Source organism: Scyliorhinus torazame, chromosome 6 (genome assembly GCF_047496885.1).
Source record: "Scyliorhinus torazame isolate Kashiwa2021f chromosome 6, sScyTor2.1, whole genome shotgun sequence".
In the NCBI taxonomy this organism is placed as follows: domain Eukaryota; kingdom Metazoa; phylum Chordata; class Chondrichthyes; order Carcharhiniformes; family Scyliorhinidae; genus Scyliorhinus; species Scyliorhinus torazame.
In genome coordinates this window covers 198889870-198907381 of record NC_092712.1, presented here as the reverse complement: position 1 = coordinate 198907381, position 17512 = coordinate 198889870, and the positions used below count along the sequence as shown (strand labels likewise).

Genomic DNA, 17512 nt, shown 5'->3' with positions numbered 1-17512 from the left:
CCTCCACGCCCGGGGGCTTCGCTTCCTTCCACATAAGTAGAATCCTTCGCCGGGCTGCTAGGGACGCAAAGGCCAGAATGTCGGCCTCTTTCGCCTCCTGCATTCCTGGTTCTTCTGCAACCCCGAATATAGCTAACCCCCAGCCTGGTTTGACCCGGACCCCCACCACCTTTGAAATCACTCTTGCCACACCCTCCCAGAACTCGTGCAGTGCCGGACACGCCCAGAACATGTGTGTGTGGTTCGCCGAGCTTCCCGAGCACCTCCCACACCTGTCCTCCACCCCGAAAAACCTGTTCAGTCTTGCTCCCGTCATATGTGCTCTATGTAGAACCTTAAATTGAATCAGGCTAAGCCTGGCCCATGAGGACGAGGTGTTTACCCTACGTAGGGCATCCGCCTATAGCCCCTCCTCGATCTCATCCCCCAGCTCTTCTTCCCGTTTTCCCTTTAGCTCCTCTATCATCGCCTCACCCTCGTCCCTCATCTCCCAGTATATTTCGGACACTTTGCCTTCTCCAACCCATGCCCCCGAAATCACTCTATCTTGGATCCCTTGCGTCGGGAGCTGTGGAAATTCCCTCACCTGTTGCCTCGTAAATGCCCTCACTTGCATGTATCGGAAGGCATTCCCTGGTGGCAACTTATATTTTTCTTCTTGCGCTCCCAGACTTGCAAACGTCCCGTCTATCAACAGGTCCCTCAGCGTCCTAATTCCTGCTCGCTGCCAACCCTGGAATCCCCCATCTATCCTCCACGGGACAAACCTGTGGTTATTCCTTATCGGGGACCACACCGAGGCACCCGTCACCCACCTGTGTCGCCTCCACTGCCCCCAGATCTTCAAGGTCGCCACCACCACTGGGTTTGTGGTGTACCTTTTCGGGGAGAACGGCAGCGGCGCCGTCACCAGCGCTTTTAGGCTCGTTCCCTTACAGGACGGCATCTCTAGTTTTTTCCACGCCGCACCCTCTTCCTCCCTCATCCACTTACAGACCATCGACACATTGGCGGCCCAGTAGTAGTCGCTCAGACTCGGCAGTGCCAGTCCCCCTCTGTCCCTACTGCGCTGCAGGAACCCCCTCTTTACCCTCGGGGTCTTTCCCGCCCACACAAAGCTCATAATACTCCTGTCTATTTTTTTGAAAAAGGCCTTTGTGATCAGGATGGGGAGGCACTGAAGCACGAAAAGAAACCTCGGGAGGACCACCATTTTAACTGCCTGCACTCTGCCCGCCAATGACAGCGGCACCATATCCCACCTCTTAAAGTCCTCCTCCATCTGCTCCACCAGTCGTGTCAGGTTAAGTATTTGCAGGGTTCCCCAGTTCCTGGCCACCTGAATCCCCAGGTATCGAAAATTCCTTACCACTCCCCTCAGCGTCAGAGCATCTATCCCCCTGCCCTGTTCCCAGGGATGCATCACAAAAAGCTCACTCTTCCCCATATTTAGTTTGTATCCCGAGAACTCTCCAAACTCCCTAAGTATCTGCATTACCTCTGGCATCCCCTCTACCGGGTCCGGTACATATAGCAGTAGATCATCTGCATATAGCGACACTCGGTGTTCCTCTCCCACTCTAAGCACCCCCATCCACTTCTTAGAATCCCTCAGCGCTATGGCCAATGGTTCAATTGCCAACGCGAACAGTAACGGGGACAGGGGGCACCCTTGTCTTGTACCCCTATGTAGTCGAACGTATCCCGATCTTTGCCTGTTTGTAACGATGCTTACCATCGTGGCCCCATATAAGAGTCTGACCCATCTAATAAACCCCTCACCGAACCCAAACCTCTTCAGCACCTCCCACAGATAGTCCCACTCCACCCTATCGAATGCCTTCTCTGCATCCATCGCCACCACTATCTCTGCATCCCCTTCCGGTGGGGACGTCATCATCACCCCCAGCAACATTCGTACATTAGCATTCAATTGTCTCCCCTTTACAAACCCTGTCTGATCGTCATGCACCACCCCTGGGACACCATCCTCTATCCTTGTCGCCATCACTTTGGCAGCAGTTTGGCGTCTACATTTAGGAGTGAGATGGGCCTGTATGACCCGCACTGCAGCGGGTCTTTATCTCGTTTCAGGATTAGCGATATCGTCGCCTCCGACATTGTCGGGGGTAGCATCCCCCTTTCCTTAGCCTCATTAAAGGTTCTCGCCAAAAGTGGGTCCAACAGGTCCATATACTTCCTGTAAAATTCCACCGGAAACCCATCTGGTCCCGGGGCCTTCCCTGTCTGCATGTTCCCTAGTCCTTTAATCACCTCATCCACCTCGATTAGCGCCCCCAGACCTGCCACCTCCTGCCCTTCCACCCTCGGGAACCTTAGCTGGTCCAGAAAGTGTAGCATTCCTTCTTTCCCCCCCCGGGGGTTGGGACTTGTACAGCCTCTCATAGAAGGTCTTGAACACCTCGTTCACTTTCCCTGCTCTCTGCTCCATATTTCCCGTTTCGTCCCTAACTCCCCCGATCTCTCTCGCCGCCCCCCTCTTCCGAAGTTGTTGGGCCAGCAGCCGGCTCGCCTTTTCCCCATACTCATATTGTATCCCCTGTGCCTTCCTCCACTGTGCCTCTGCCTTTCCCGTAGTCAGCAGGTCAAACTCCATCTGTAGTCTTCGTCTTTCCCTGTATAGCCCTTCGTCTGGCGTGATCTGAAACGGCTATGGCCGAGTACTCTGTTCCTGCCACCTTCGGGATCAGCGCCCTTCCCAAAACGAAAATGTCTATCCGGGAGTATACCTTGTGGACATGGGAGAAAAAGGAGAACTCTTTACTCATCGGTCTGGCGAATCTCCACGGATGCACTCCCCCCATTTGTTCCATAAATCCCTTAAGCACCTTGGCCGCTGCCGGCCTTCTCCCGGTCCTGGATCTGGACCGGTCTAGCCCTGGATCCAGCACAGTGTTAAAGTTTTCCCCCCCCCCCCCCCATTATCAAGTTTCCCACCTCCAGGTCCGGGATACGTCCCAGCATTCGCTTCATGAATCCCGTGTCATCCCAATTCGGGGCATATACATTCACCAGCACAACTGCCTCGCCCTGCAGTCTGCCACTCACCATCACATATCTGCCCCCGCTATCCACCACTATATTCTTAGCCTCGAATGATACATGTTTCCCCACCAATATTGCCACCCCTCTGTTTTTCGCATCCAACCCTGAGTGGAATACCTGTCCCACCCATCCTTTCCTTAGTCTAACCTGATCCGGCAACTTCAGGTGCGTCTCCTGGAGCATGACAACGTCCGCCTTCAGTCTCTTTTAAGTGCGCAAACACCCGTGCCCTCTTAATCGGCCCATTTAAACCTCTCACATTCCATGTGATCAGCCGGATTGGGGGTCCATTCACCCCCCCCCCCCCCCCCGTCGACTAGCCATCCCCTTTTTTAGGCCATCTCCTCATCCAGGTCCCACGCACCCGTCTGTCCCCCAGGCAGCGCCCTCCCGCCCCGACCACCTCGTCTCGTACCAGCTCCCCCTTGCACTCAGCAGCAGCAACCCAGTTAATCCCCCCCCCGCTAGATCCCCCTCTAGCTTGATTACTCCCCCCATATTGCTTCCGGACGTCAGCTAACTCTGGCTGACCTCGGCTTCCCCCGTTCACTCTTTGACCTCCCTGCGTGTGAGGCTCCCTTCCTTCCTGCACCCCTTTTCCCGCTATAATTTCCATAGCGCGGGAAAATGTCCGCGCTTTCCTCTCGGCCCCGCCCCTTATGGCGCAGTTCCCTCATTCCCCTTCCCTGTCCCTTTTTCCCACCGGCGCCCACATTTCTTCGTGTCCCGTCCCCCCCATCGGGGGGAGAAAAATTCCCCGTCCAACATTGTTATACAGTAGCCCTCCCCTTTCCCCACTTTACATTTCTGTACCACCACCTCGCTGCTTCTCTCCGAACATCAAATTCTCAAATCTAGTCCAGTTTCTCTTCTTGGATGAATGTCCATGCCTCCTCTGCCGTCTCAAAGTAGTGGTGTTTGCCCTGATGCGTGACCCACAGTCGCGCCGGCTGCAGCATCCCAAATTTAACTTTCTTCCTATGGAGCACCGCCTTGGCCCGGTTGAAACTCGCCCTCCTTCTCGCCACCTCCGCACTCCAGTCTTGATACACACGTATCACCGCATTCTCCCATTTGCTACTCCGTGCCTTCTTGGCCCAGCTCAGGACCATCTCTCTGTCCCTGTCGCGATGGAACTTCACCACTATTGCTCTTGGTGTTTCCCCTGCCTTTGGTCTTCTCACGAGGACCCGGTATGCTCCCTCCACTTCCTTGGGGCCCGTTGGGGCCTCAGCTCCCATTAGTGTATGGAGCATCGTGCTCACATACGCCCCAGCATCAGCTCCCTCCGTTCCTTCGGGGAGACATAAAATCCGTAGGTTTTTCCTCCTCGAGCTGTTCTCCAGGGCTTCCAGCCTTTCTATGCACCTCTTATGTAGTGCCTCGTGTGTCTCCGTTTTTACCACCAGGCCCTGTATCTCATCTTCATTCTCGGCTGCCTTTGCCTTCACTCCACGGAGCTCCATCGCCTGGACCTTTTGTGTTTCCTTCAGTCCCTCGATTGCCAGTAACATCGGTGCCAGCACCTCTTTCTTGAGCTCCTCCACACATCGTCGGAGAAACTCCTGCTGCTCCGGGCCCCATACCATCTGGGCTCCATCGGCCACCATCTTGCTTCTCCCTTCTCTTCTCTACCGCTGCTCCAAAGGATCCTCCGCAATCTGGCCACTACCGCCGCTCCTTTCCATCCACACCCGGGGGGACTCCTTCCTTCGTCACCTCACACTGGGTTTGGTCGAAAGAAAATTCCGTTGGGGCTCCTGATAAGAGCCCAAAAGTCCGTTGGAACGGGAGGTGCCGAAACGTGCGGCTTAGCAGTGCATCGCCGCAACCGGAAGTCATTGGATAGCAATCATGATGCTAACTAATTCTTTCACTCTCCCTCTCTTTGGACACTCAGACAGATTTTACTAAAATTGGCCAGTTATCAGCTAATTCAGCACCAGTGTGATTTTTCACCAGGAGCCTTTCTAGTCTCTGCAGCTCAGCTATTCCGTTCATTAGCTTGCTGAACCATCAACAGAAGCTTGTTAACGATATAAAGTAATACTTGGAAGAAACTTGTGTGCTAATATTTTGAAGAGCCACTATAATACATCTTTGCCTTGTGAGACTTGTGCTGCAATTCTAAAAGACATTCTTTATTTTATGTTTGGGATTTTAACTCTTGAGCTAAATGATGCTTTGATTTAGAAGTTTATTTTTGCCACCTCCCCTCCCTTCAATTTAGCACTGCTTTGAATTGTATGTAACTCTGTGTGCATATCTAAATGTTGCTTTTCAGTGGGCACTAAAGAAAATCCTAATCTTTAACTAGTTGTGGAACAACTTCATCAACAGTGCAGTTGGGCAGCACAGTTGCACAGTGGTTAGCACTGTTGCTTCACAGCGCCATGGTCCCAGGTTTGTTCCTGTCTTGGGTCACTGTCTGTGCAGAGTCTGCACGTTCTCCCTTTGTCTGCGTGGGTTTCCTCCGGGTGCTTCGGTTTCCTTCCACAAGTCCCGAAAGACGTACTGTTCGGTAATTTGGACATTCTGAATTCGCCCTCAGTGTACACGAAAAGGCGTTAGAATATGGCGACTAGGGGCTTTGTATAGTAACTTCAGTGCAGTGTTAATGTAAGCCTACTTGTGACAATAAAGATACTTTAAAAAAAAGTTAACTGAACTCTAGTTCGACAACAGTAAATTAGTGAGTAGTCATCACTTGCTTCTAACCGGGAGATAAAGAGAATCTAAGTCACATCCACTCTAAAATAATTGAAATATTTAGGAAAAAATCTGAACTGAAATACGTAAATATAATGTCTGTTTGGACTTTCATGTGCTTTATTGGATGATAAGGAATTCTATTGTTGCAGCAGAAATGGATTAAGGATATTGTATATCTAATCTTTTTGATGTTAATTAAAGCCAAGGTAAAAACCACCCATCGTTTTCCCTGTAGTTACAGTAATTGAAGTTTTTATGCTCCCATTAAAATGCTTGTGCTTCTGCTTCTCCATTTGGTTGTATTAAGACTGGATAATGTGGCCTAGTGTCAAAGGAGAAGCAAAATCTAAAGGGAGTGCTTTGTTTGTACTTTAATATTTACTCTAAATATTCTTTGGCATTTCTTTTGAGATATTTGTTGAATCATAATCTGTACATGACCAAAAATATAAAATTAAGAACTTGTGTTGTATTCTTCCAGGGAAGAATTAAAAGAGCAACTTGAGAAAAAGAAGAAAGGTTCAAAAACTCTTGCAGATTTCGAGGAGAAAATGAATGAGGTTTGTTAATACGTTCTTCTCAACCTTTTTTAAAAGATATCCAGTTCCAGTAGTTTACACACAATTAAGCACTTTGCTCAATCTGTAAATGTATTCTAATTTCAGATTATTATGTGCTTTATTTCTCTGTACTGTTTTTTTTTCTCTGACTGGTTAATGTCGAAGAGGATTTATTGTTCTGTGTATGTAATCAATTGTACATTACATTTGTACATATTGAAAGCTCATTAAAATACTTTTTGCATTTGGAAGTGGCACTGCAAATGGCATTTACAGTATTAACTGACAATATTACCTGTTTGACACAGAATAATTGCCATTTTATTCTGACAGTTGATTTTTAAAGATTTTTTTGTTTTAATCAGTGATTGCAAGCTCTGGGTTTTATACTATTCAAAATTCTCTTTGCTATACCATTTTCTTAAGTCTTACACTAAAAGTGTTAAAACATTTAAAAGTAATCTTATTTCACTCCTCGCCCCAACCTTTTATCCTCCTGCTTGTCCTTTGAGACTACTGCCGCTGTTCTGTTCACCCACTGCTGAAGCCTTAGTCAATTGGAATGGCTGAATTTTTAATATTGAACTTCCTTTTAATCCTATTCTTCATCAAAATTATACAGCCAGCCGCTTTCTCTGGTTTGACCTGTTACTTCCTTGGCACTATTACACTGCCTAAACTAACCCACTCCCTCTGCCCTGCCTAGTGATAGACTTGTGTGTTATAGAAGTGTCCTTTTGTTAGGAATAAAGTAATTTGCTTCCTGCTTTGAACATTGTATATTGCCTTTGGATACTTTGCTTAAGTATTATAAGCCTGAAAACATTTATAGTTGTTTCTTGATCCTTGGTGATCAGATACACTGTTCTAAGTAGCTTCAACGTGTTGCTCGGATTTTGCAGTCAGTGGTAAATTCATGTTGCCAGTCATTTATTAGACTTGGAAGTGCCCACAGAGGTGATTAGAAATTTGTTATAAGTGCCGCACAAATGTGTGTGGATCAAGAATAGGTGTGAATTTGACCAGCAACCCCTAAACCAATCAGATTGAAAAATCCTTACTGATGTATAGAGTCTGAACCAGTAAGTTTGAATCATTAATTTGGGTTTAAATTTCCAATAATTACATTTTTAAATCTCTATTAATTAAATTTGAAAGAAATGAGACTGCGTGTCTGTATGCTAATTTTCAATGACAGAAAGGTTGTTTGCCAGCAATTAAGATTTTTCACTACTTACACTGGAGTGGAAAAGTTATAACTTTTTCTGACATTTAGGAGATATCTAGGGCCTAACTACTTCAACTTCACTCCCTTTTGTGTTCAGTGTCGAGTTCCTCAGCAAGGTATTGTTACAGCAAAGCTTGTGGAGGAGCAGGGCAACTTGGACACCAACTTCTTGATTTTCGCATATGTGATCACCAGGAGTTTACTGCACAATTCGGGCTGTTAATTTGAGAAAATTAATGTATACAGTTGCAACCCTAGTGTTTGTTACAGTAAAGATGAAAATTTCAACTTTGACATTACCCTGCATACTGCTTCAAAAAGGTTGCAAGAACGTGAAGCACAGATCGCAACGAACCACTGACCGGTTGAAAATTGTTTTTCTTTTAAAATGTGATTTGTATCTGATGGTTTACTCAAAGGTTTCCTACACAATTTTAAGAGCATTCTTCAACAAATATGAAATAAACTCATAAGCAATCATATCCGTGTAGTGGCCAGGTAAATTAAGTAATGTCAGGGATTTACTGAAATTGTTAGCAATATAGAAGTTCTGAACCATAGTTTGTACTTGAATAGTAATATGACAGTTGTCCTGTTTTTGACTCTATGTTTTACTGCTTTCAGAAATGGCGAAGAGAACTTGAGAAAAATAGAGAGAAGATTCTTGGTGGAAGTGAAAGTTCTTCCAAAAAGAAAGAGGTGAAACTTGTTTAAATCTGTACTTTGCTTTGTGCTTGCATCCAAACCTGAGGGAATGGAATTTTATCTTCTGCAAGGCCCTAATTAAAGATAATTTGCGTAATCTCAATTAGTTTCTCATGTCTACATCACAAAACTTGTGGTCAAAAAATAAATATCTTGGTCGAATGGTAATATAATAAAAGATGGTGGGGCTTCTTCTGAAGCTGAGGTGTAGTGTTAATGTGATTTAAAATTTTATTATGACATTTGTCACTTTCTACCTAGCTAGAAAATGTTATGTTGCTGCTTAGTGACATAAAGCTGCTAAACACAAGTTTTCTTTAATGATTTCCCACATCATCAATTTTTTTTCTCTCTCTCCCCCTCTTTCCCCCACCCCCCCTCTCTCTACTCTCTCTCTCTCTCTCTCTCCCCTTCTCTCTCTCTCTCTCTCTCTGGTTCCCTCCCCCTCTCTCTCTCGTTTCCCCCCCTCTCTTTCTTTCTCTCTCCCTCGTCCCCCTCTCTCCCTCGTCCCCCCCCTCTCTCCCTCGTCCCCCCCCTCTCTCCCTCGTCCCCCCCCTCTCTCCCTCGTCCCCCCCCCTCTCTCCCTCGTCCCCCCCCTCTCTCCCTCGTCCCCCCCCTCTCTCCCTCGTCCCCCCCCTCTCTCCCTCGTCCCCCCCCTCTCTCCCTCGTCCCCCCCCGCCCTCCCTCGTCCCCCCCGCCCTCCCTCGTCCCCCCTCCCCACACACACACACACACAGACTCTTGTCCAATGTATTTTGTTTTGTGGGTCTGTTGGGTGCATAACATACACAGTATCCCATTAGCATGTTTATATCTCTTAACTGAGAAAACTGCTTGTGTAAAATTTCTAATTGTCAGAGCGTGTACATTCTTCAGCCTCCTGGGAGCTCAGGGACAGTGTTTACAAAGATTAAACTTGATAACTTGGTAGTGCTTGACTTTAGCAGTCTTCCTGCTATTTGTCCAACTCGTTCATGAGCATTTAAAAAATGTATCCATTCTTTATGGGTTGCTGACCAGGCCAGCATTTCTTGCCCCTCTGTAATTGTCCTTGAGGAGATTGTGGTGAGCTGCCTTCTTGAATTGCTACAGTCCATGTGGTGTAGTTGTTGTTACATCAGCATTGCTGTTCGAGAGCTTCCAGTGTTTTGACCCAGCAATGGTGCAAGAAGAGTGATACATTTCCAAGTCAGGATGGTGTGTGGCTTCGAGTGGAACTTACAGGTGATGGTGTTCACGTGTATCCACTGCCCTGTCCTTCTAGGTGGGAGAGGTCACCGGTTGGGAAAGTGCTGTTGAAGTGAGTTGCTGAATGCCAATTTGCCAAACTGAGGGTAGGCTTCTTTCCTTTAAAGGAGCTTATGAAACCAATTGGGTTTCTACGACAATGTGGTCCCCATTACTCCTGGTAGCTATTTATTCCAGATGTCAAATGTTCAAATTAATATTGAATCAGAAGCACTGAAAGTGATGTTATTCTGCAAGTTGCAGTTGCAACAATTGTATCTGTGTGCTTCCGCAGACCCTGGACACATTGCTGGTGCTCAACCATCTCATGATTGCCTCCAAACCACAGAAAGCATTGTGAATTGTCAAGGTTTATCTGTGGAATGAAACAATCTTGCAGCAAAAGGAAATTAGAAGATGGTATTTTTTTAAAGCCGTCAGACTATAGTTTAAAAACGAAACGTTACTGGGTTTGTTTTGTGTGGCAAGAGAGGGTGTGACCTGCGGAAACCAATTGTTCTGCTTGCTTTTCCATCAATTAATTTAAATGGGTGAAAATGTGGGTGCACTTCAATACTTGTGATCTTTTCCTCCACATTCAGTAATTTCTTTTGTTCTTCCTAGAAAAAACGAAAGGAAAAGAAGAAAAATAGGGTGAGCAAATTTTCAAAGAAGGTTTTTCTTCAAATTCATATTTATTTGCTTTAGTTCATTTCTGTTTGCTTTTAATTGCTGATTTAAATCAAATGAATGATAAATCTCACAAGCTGTACTTTTATTGTGTTTGGTCAAGCCGTCTTCATCTTCCTCCTCATCATCAAGCTCTGATTCTTCCAGCAGCTCTTCGGACATTGACAGTAAGGTGAGTTTTTCACAAGAATTTTGAATCCACCACAAAATTAAATTGAAGTCCTAAGGAAGATTGAGAATTTAATGTGAGTACCTTTTTATTCGAAGCACTCAGAAAATTGGATTTAATCTTTATTAAACTGTTAGGTTTTTTTTGGCATGTTCCCATGTTGTTTAATTAATGTTGTAAGAGTTACACTTATTACATAGAAAAATAGAGTTCATGATGTTGCTACCACAGTGTGTGACCCGTATACACTGGACAAATAATTGCAAGTCTACTTGTTTAAATCAAACTATTTATACAATGTTATAGTTAAACAATCACACCATCAACATAAGGTATTCTACAGAGTACTACAAGTTCATACAAGACCTTAACTTAACTTCAAAGTGACTAGCAAGTACCAGACAGATATTGGCCATTATCTGGCTGCTGTATTCTGTAGTCCTCGATGTCCGGTACTTGGTCTGGTCTGTTCCTGGTTCTAGCCTTCCTTCTGTTGGCAGCGTGGTGGTCCCCCTCATGTTGGCCGGTGAAGATCACGTTGTTTTGTTGCCACTGTACAAAGAGAATCTGGTGGAGCAGTATCTTTTACCCACATTGGTTTTGTGACCTTTTGTGCGGGCTCTGGGGTGCTACCAATCAATCAATCCGAGTTGGATCACCCTGATCTATCAAGTCCAATCAGGGCCTGCCACTTTGATTGTGGGGCGTGCACTTACCGGCCATGTCTGTACATGTCTGGGACACACAAGCCCTTTCAGATAAGGAATGCAGGTGCCGTTGTGTCTGGTAGATGAGTATGATTGACATGATAATTCTATTGGCCCTGGAGATGGCCTTTTTCCTGTGTATTGGAGAGTCTGGGCTGTAGTTTATTTGAGCTGCAGCCTGCTTGTCCTTAAACTTGGCCAATTCTCCCAGCATCCTATGCAGAACGCCATCTTAGGTGGCCATTCGACCGCAATGATCAGACCAACCTGACAAAGCTGTGGAACTATTTTGCTTGTGGTTTTAATTTCCAAGCACCTTACTGCAAACTTGTGGAAAGACTGGGATTTTTCTACTGACTATGGAGCCATTATTAGAAGAATGGGGATGCTGTCTGCACTTAATGTCACTACAGAGACCTAGGGCTAGATTTTATCAGTCTTGATGGTCTGGGAGGGAAGCCTTGAAATTACAGGAGTATGGAGTCCCTGTTGCCTTCCTGCTGCCCTGCCATTTTACCAGTGGCAGGAAAGATGGAGGCCTTGGTTGCCAGGGACCAAAGGCCTCTTTTCACCGCTGCTGGCATTTTGTGTGAGAAAACCACTTGGTGAACCTTGGTGTACATCAATCTGTCTCACTGGGGACACCCCAATGACAATATCTACCCTTGTATCCACCCCAGTCCTAAGTAGCCTCCACATCCCACCCCAGGGCCTCCTAGCTGGCCCCAGATCTCACCTACCAGCTGGGCAAACAGCCTGCTCCTTTGCTATCCTCTCTGCTAGGTGCAGTGCCAGTAGTGAACACTGCTCATGATACTGTTGAGCTGCTGGTCCTTCATTTGACTAATAGGGCTAGACGGGAAACTAATAGTTGTCGGGTAGCCAGAAAATGCAGTCGGAGGTCCTACAAGCTGGAAGCAACCCCAACTGGGCAGTTTTCAGGCCAGCAGTTAAGGTTTCCACTGCACTGACTAAATTCCAACCCGAGTACGTGTATCTTGGAAGACCCAATATCAGCTGATGCCTGTATTTGAAAGGTGTCATTTCATTTTCAGAAGTATATAATTGTTTTCCTATAAAATGGAGTATTTTAAATAAAAATAACCTCCTCTTAGACTGCTTTTGAATGCTCTTTTAATCCTCCCAAGAACTGCAGTTGCATTTATGCACTTCATTTATAAATGCTTCAGGGATAATAAAATCTTAGCCGTTGGAGGATTGAACATGAAATTAATTTGCTAGGAATTTTAATAAAAAATTCATACTTTATTCCCAATATAGTGTTCAGAAATAATTACCGCTATGATTTTATTTTATTACATTCCAGTGTCACTGCTTTCTCATTTAAGCTTTAGATGTTTTCTCTCCGACAAATTAATTTCTGGAATTAATTCACCATGGGAAATACGTTACAGTGAAAACGGTTTAATCTAGTCAAAGCATGAGCTGTCAATTTGCTCAATAGTGCATTCACAACATTTTTCTCTCTGCAGCAAAGAGTGAGAGTCCAGACGGCTGTGTTGCCTGCCCGGTGCCATGGTTTGGGACATCTGCTCCAGGCTGGAGAGGAACTTGCAGTGGGAGGGGGAGGATCCTGTTGTTGTGGTCCATGTAGGTACCAATGACATGGGTAGAATGAGGAAAGAGGTTCTGCTTCGAGAGATTGATGAGCTTGGAATTAAATTCAACAAGGTTATAATTTCTGGATTATTACCTGAGCAATGTAAAAATTGGGATGGGGTACATAAAATGCCATTGCGCAGACCTACATATGAATCTTGCTGGACCAGCGTTCTTGCAAACTGCATTACTAGGGAAGTAGCAAGGCCTTTTCAGCTAAATACGAGGGGGGAATGGTTCTGCAGAGGGGATATAGAGGCTTACAAAGCAAAAGCATGTGGCAGCATTGAAAGGCATTTGGTTACTGATAGCCAAAGTGTGACAGGAGGCCTGTGGACGGTGAACACGTCCTCATCATGTGCCATGTTAAGTCTGTTGAGCCTCATCCAGTTTAAAGTGGTGCATAGGGCCCACTTGACGGTGGCGTGGATGAACAGGTTCTTTGTGGGGGTGGAGGACAGGTGTAGGTTTTGCACAGGGGTGGCCCGCAAATCACGTTCACATGCCTGGGGCGTATCCAAGACTGAGGGGGTCTAGCAGAGGTTCTCGGACGTGATGTCCAAAGTGTTGGGTGTGGGAATGGTTCCGAGTCCAGAGATGACGATTATTTGGTGTGTCAGAGGACCCAGGGAGTGCGAGAAGCCGATGTTGTTGGCTTTTGCCTCCTTGATAGCTCATAGACAGATTTTGTTGGGATGGCAGTACTTTGAGCCGCCGAAAGCAGGGACGTGGGTGAGCGAACTGGCAGAATCCTTGAGGTTGGAAAAGGTTAAGCTCGCTCTGCGGGGTCGGTGCAGGGGCTCGTCTGGAGGTGATTTCTCCAAGGGGAATTGAGGGGTCTGCAAAGGGGAGGTGGGGTTTGTGGGCGGGGAGGTAAGGGGGTTAAAATAGGGAAGGCGGGACATGGCGGGTGTTTGTGTCAACAGGGTTGGAGGGTTGTGGTTGTTTATTAGGTTGATGTGGTGTTCTTGTACTCCGTGTATGTTAAATGCCTTGAATAAAAATATTTTTTTTTAAAGTCTAAAGAGGGATATAGACCTGTTAAGTGGGCAAAAACTTCACAGGTGGAATATAATGTCGGAAAATGTGAGTAGGAAGAATAAAGGAGCTGAATATTGTTTATTTGGAGAAAGCTGCAGCACCAAAGGATTTCTGGGCCCTGGTACATAAATCACACGCTAGCATGCAAGTTCAGCGAGTAATAGGGAAGGCTAATGGCACGTTGGCCTTTATTTCAAAGGGAATAAAATAGGGACATCTTGCTTAAACTATTCAAGGCACTAGTTAGAACACACCTGGAATATTGAACCGTTCTGGTCCCCTTATCTAAGGAAAGATGTACTGGCATTGGAGGTAACCCAGAAATGGTTCACAAAGATGCTTCTGGGTATGGAGGGATTTTCTTATGAGAGGTTGAGTAGGTTGGGCCTGCATTTGTTGGAGTTTAGAGGAACGAGAGGCTACCTTATTGAGACATATAGGATACTCTAAGGGCTTGATAGAGTAAATGCTGAGTTGTTTCCCCTTGACAGGATGTAGGACCAAAGGGCATAGTCTCAGTGTAAGGGGTCTCCCATTTATGACTGAAGAGAAGGAATTTTGGCTTGGAGGGTAATGAATCTGTGGAATCTTTTACTGCACAGAATTACAGAAGTTGGGTTGTTAATGTTCAAGGCTGAGAAAGACAGATTTTTAAATCCGTGAGGCAATCCAGGGTTATGAGGATACAGCGGGAATATGGAGTTGAGGATTATCAGATCAGTCATGATCCCATTGAATGGCACGCAACACTTGTTGGGCTGAATGGCCTGCTTCTGCTCCTTCATCTTGTTGAGGGATGAAGCATTATGGCTTTGCACCAATAATACTGTTGTATTGAAGGGAGCTTGATTTCCGATTTGGACTTGAGATTGTAATGAATCTGTGAACCTCCTTGGGAGAGTTAATCTTGCTGTTGCTTTGCTTCAGAGTCCATTTGGGCCTTGATTTTGCATTGCAAAACACTGCTAAACTTGTATACTGCTCATCGTATTTGGACATTGTTATTAGTGAACTGTTCTTCCCTTTTGATGAGCATATGTTCTTGAGTGAAGAAAATAATTGATTTTCTGATGCTTATTTTTCCACCCCTTTTCAAAATCATATTGTTTCCTACTGAAATGCACTGTTATATAATTAATTGATAAAGGTAAAGTGACATGATGGAATGCAATTTAGCAATTCTGCTGCCAGAAGTTCACCATTGTGTCTGACTGTTAAGAGGCGTTATGCACCTTTTATGGTACCATAACTGGACTGTTCGGGGAAAAGATTTAGCTAATTACATAGATTTGTTTTTAAATAAAACAGATTGTGATTTTTAAAAAAATTCTATTCTAATTTGTAAATGGTCTTTTTGGAATAAAATCCCAGGAAATAGTGTTAAAGTTTTATTTGAAATGATGCTGTGTTTTTATTATTCAGATTCAATTATTCTATTCTTTGGGTGTCAACATAAAGGTTTTTGTTAAAAATAGCTATGCTTTGAAAAATGATTCATGATAAATCAATCTGGTTTAAAGTCTAGAAATTGTTATATCTGTTGCAGGATGTAAAGAAACATGTCAAGAAGAAGCGCAAGCGAAAGCATAGTACTGTGAGAAAATCCTCAGATGATTCCCGAACTGATTGTGACATTGATAATAAGGTAGAACTATTTACCATATCTTTATTTTAATAGGGATGAGAGTTTATGAAAGTTGATTTAAAATTATTGGTATATTTGTCTTAAGGAAACCACAAAGAATAAAAAGAGAAAGATCAAGGAAGAAACTGAAAAAGAGCGAGTGAGTAATAGTTTAATTGTAACATTGATCTGAAATGTTTCTTGAATGTACAATACAAAGTAAAATCTATACCGCGACAGAAAATTCTATCGGAGTAGTCACATCTCCATTTGTATGACTTGCAAACTTTGGCTTGACTGTTCTTTCATATGGAGAGGAAAAGAAATCTAACTGCCTTTCTTTCCTTTGTTTCAAAATTCCAACTTGCATTGTAATAGTCGGACTCTGATTCAGACAGCGATCTTCATTCTAAGAACAGATGCTAAAAATAATGTTCCATTGCTCAACATTGCCTCCCAGTGTTCCAGTTACTTCTTTCATATGAGCAGCAGCAATGATGTTGGAAGGCAACACTGGATAGCCATAAATTATCAACTGCAAACTAAATAAATGGCAGGCCTGAGCGATAGCTTGCCTAAGAATGATTTTGGCACAAGTGACTTCAAAGGTTGTTTAATGTTCATTGTCAATAAACAGCTTAGATTCAATTCACTTTTATATTCACTGTTCAATAAGGATAAAAAGAAGAAGCGTGATCCTACACAGGGAAAATCTTCAGAGGAAGAATCGGACTCGGCTGAAGAGAATAAGGTCAGTAAATAGCATTTTATTTACTTAGCGAACTATTGTTTTGTCCCCAAAATTAACAGGTTCATTTTTCATGGTTTTTGTCTACTAAGAGGAGAAATTCTGTGTTTCAGTTGAAAAAGCATCTTATTGACAATATTGAATCCAGCTCCTGTTTTTCTTTCGAATGGAAGACACTTTTCTTAGTGTTTCAAAATAACTTTTAAAAATTTAGTGTTTATAGTATTAAAATATTCCATACGATTGTGACACTTGCCAAATGCACCTCCCCTTCCTGAATCTGGGTGGTGTGAAAAACTGTTTGGTATGTTGTTGCGGTTTCTTTTTAGGAGCCAGGTCACCAGCATCAGTTGGAGGTTTTTGACTTAATAAAAGTAGTAAAAAAATCAAACACTGCTATCTGCTGCACTGTGAATGTTATGACGAGGAAAGCCATGAGATTCCTCAACTGGCACTGTGAATATCTAGCAAAGTTCATAAATGGCTTTTTCCTGCCCCAATCGAGACTCATTGGGCCGCCTTCACTATTTTGTTATTGTGGCAGTTCCAACTTTTTAATACAGCTTGGTGCTTTTTCTCCATATACAGACACTTTTCCAAGTAAATATCTCTTGACAAATATTTTTGTGTTGTGTATATTTCCGTTGCCTATTTTGGATCATTTTTATTTCACTTTCCTTGTATTATTAATATATGCTTTGGTTATAAATGTGCAACTTTTCCGTTCCATTTTACACTAAACTGACACAAAATCTGCAATTTGGCTTTTTGTAAATTTGACCAATTATCCACAATACCTGATTTGTGCCCCTATGTGGCAGTACAACTGTTGCAGCAGACTATTCCAGCCCCAGCTAAGTTGTACTGTGTTGAAACCAAGGAAAGCCTCCATGCTAGCAACTGAAATCATGGAGTTACGTCTCTTCCAAGGCAAGCTATTACATTAAATTAAAGGAACATTACAAGGTAAAGACCTTCAGGTGATAGTATTACTAATCTCCAGGAAAACTAGAGAATGTTTCTTTAGCTTTCTAAGCTCACTGCTGCTCAATAAATTCAGTGGAATAGCTGGCAACTGCAGTTAACACAAGGAGTATGACCAGAAAATGCTGGAAAAATTCAGCAGTTCAGGCAGCATTTGTGGCAAGAGAGAGAGTTGACGTTTAGAGTCATTCGTCACAGCTAAAGAGAGGAAGAAATGTGTATTTTGTATTTATATTAAGGTAAGGATTGTGTTCAGTTTTAAAATATTGCACATGCAACGGGGGTGGGGGGGGTGGGGGGGCGCAGAGGAGGAATATACATTTTGCCATAAATACTTTTAAGATAAAGATATTTCAGCATCTTATGCTACCAAACTTCAAAGAAGAGAAGTAGATGTTACTTGTATAAAAGTGTATTTGTTGTGTGGACAA

The 17512-nt window shown here is 44.2% G+C and overlaps 1 protein-coding gene across 1 annotated transcript in view; it reads left to right on the top strand.

Moving 5' to 3' along the window:
* fam133b (family with sequence similarity 133 member B) overlaps positions 1–17512 on the top strand; it is a 49048-nt gene that overhangs the window by 16056 nt on the left and 15480 nt on the right. Inside the window, exons 3-9 of the mRNA XM_072509290.1 lie at positions 6260–6338; positions 8191–8265; positions 10123–10152; positions 10292–10360; positions 15272–15370; positions 15456–15509; positions 16026–16100. Coding sequence (XP_072365391.1) covers positions 6260–6338; positions 8191–8265; positions 10123–10152; positions 10292–10360; positions 15272–15370; positions 15456–15509; positions 16026–16100 — 481 coding nt within the window. The remainder of the gene's footprint in view (positions 1–6259; positions 6339–8190; positions 8266–10122; positions 10153–10291; positions 10361–15271; positions 15371–15455; positions 15510–16025; positions 16101–17512) is intronic.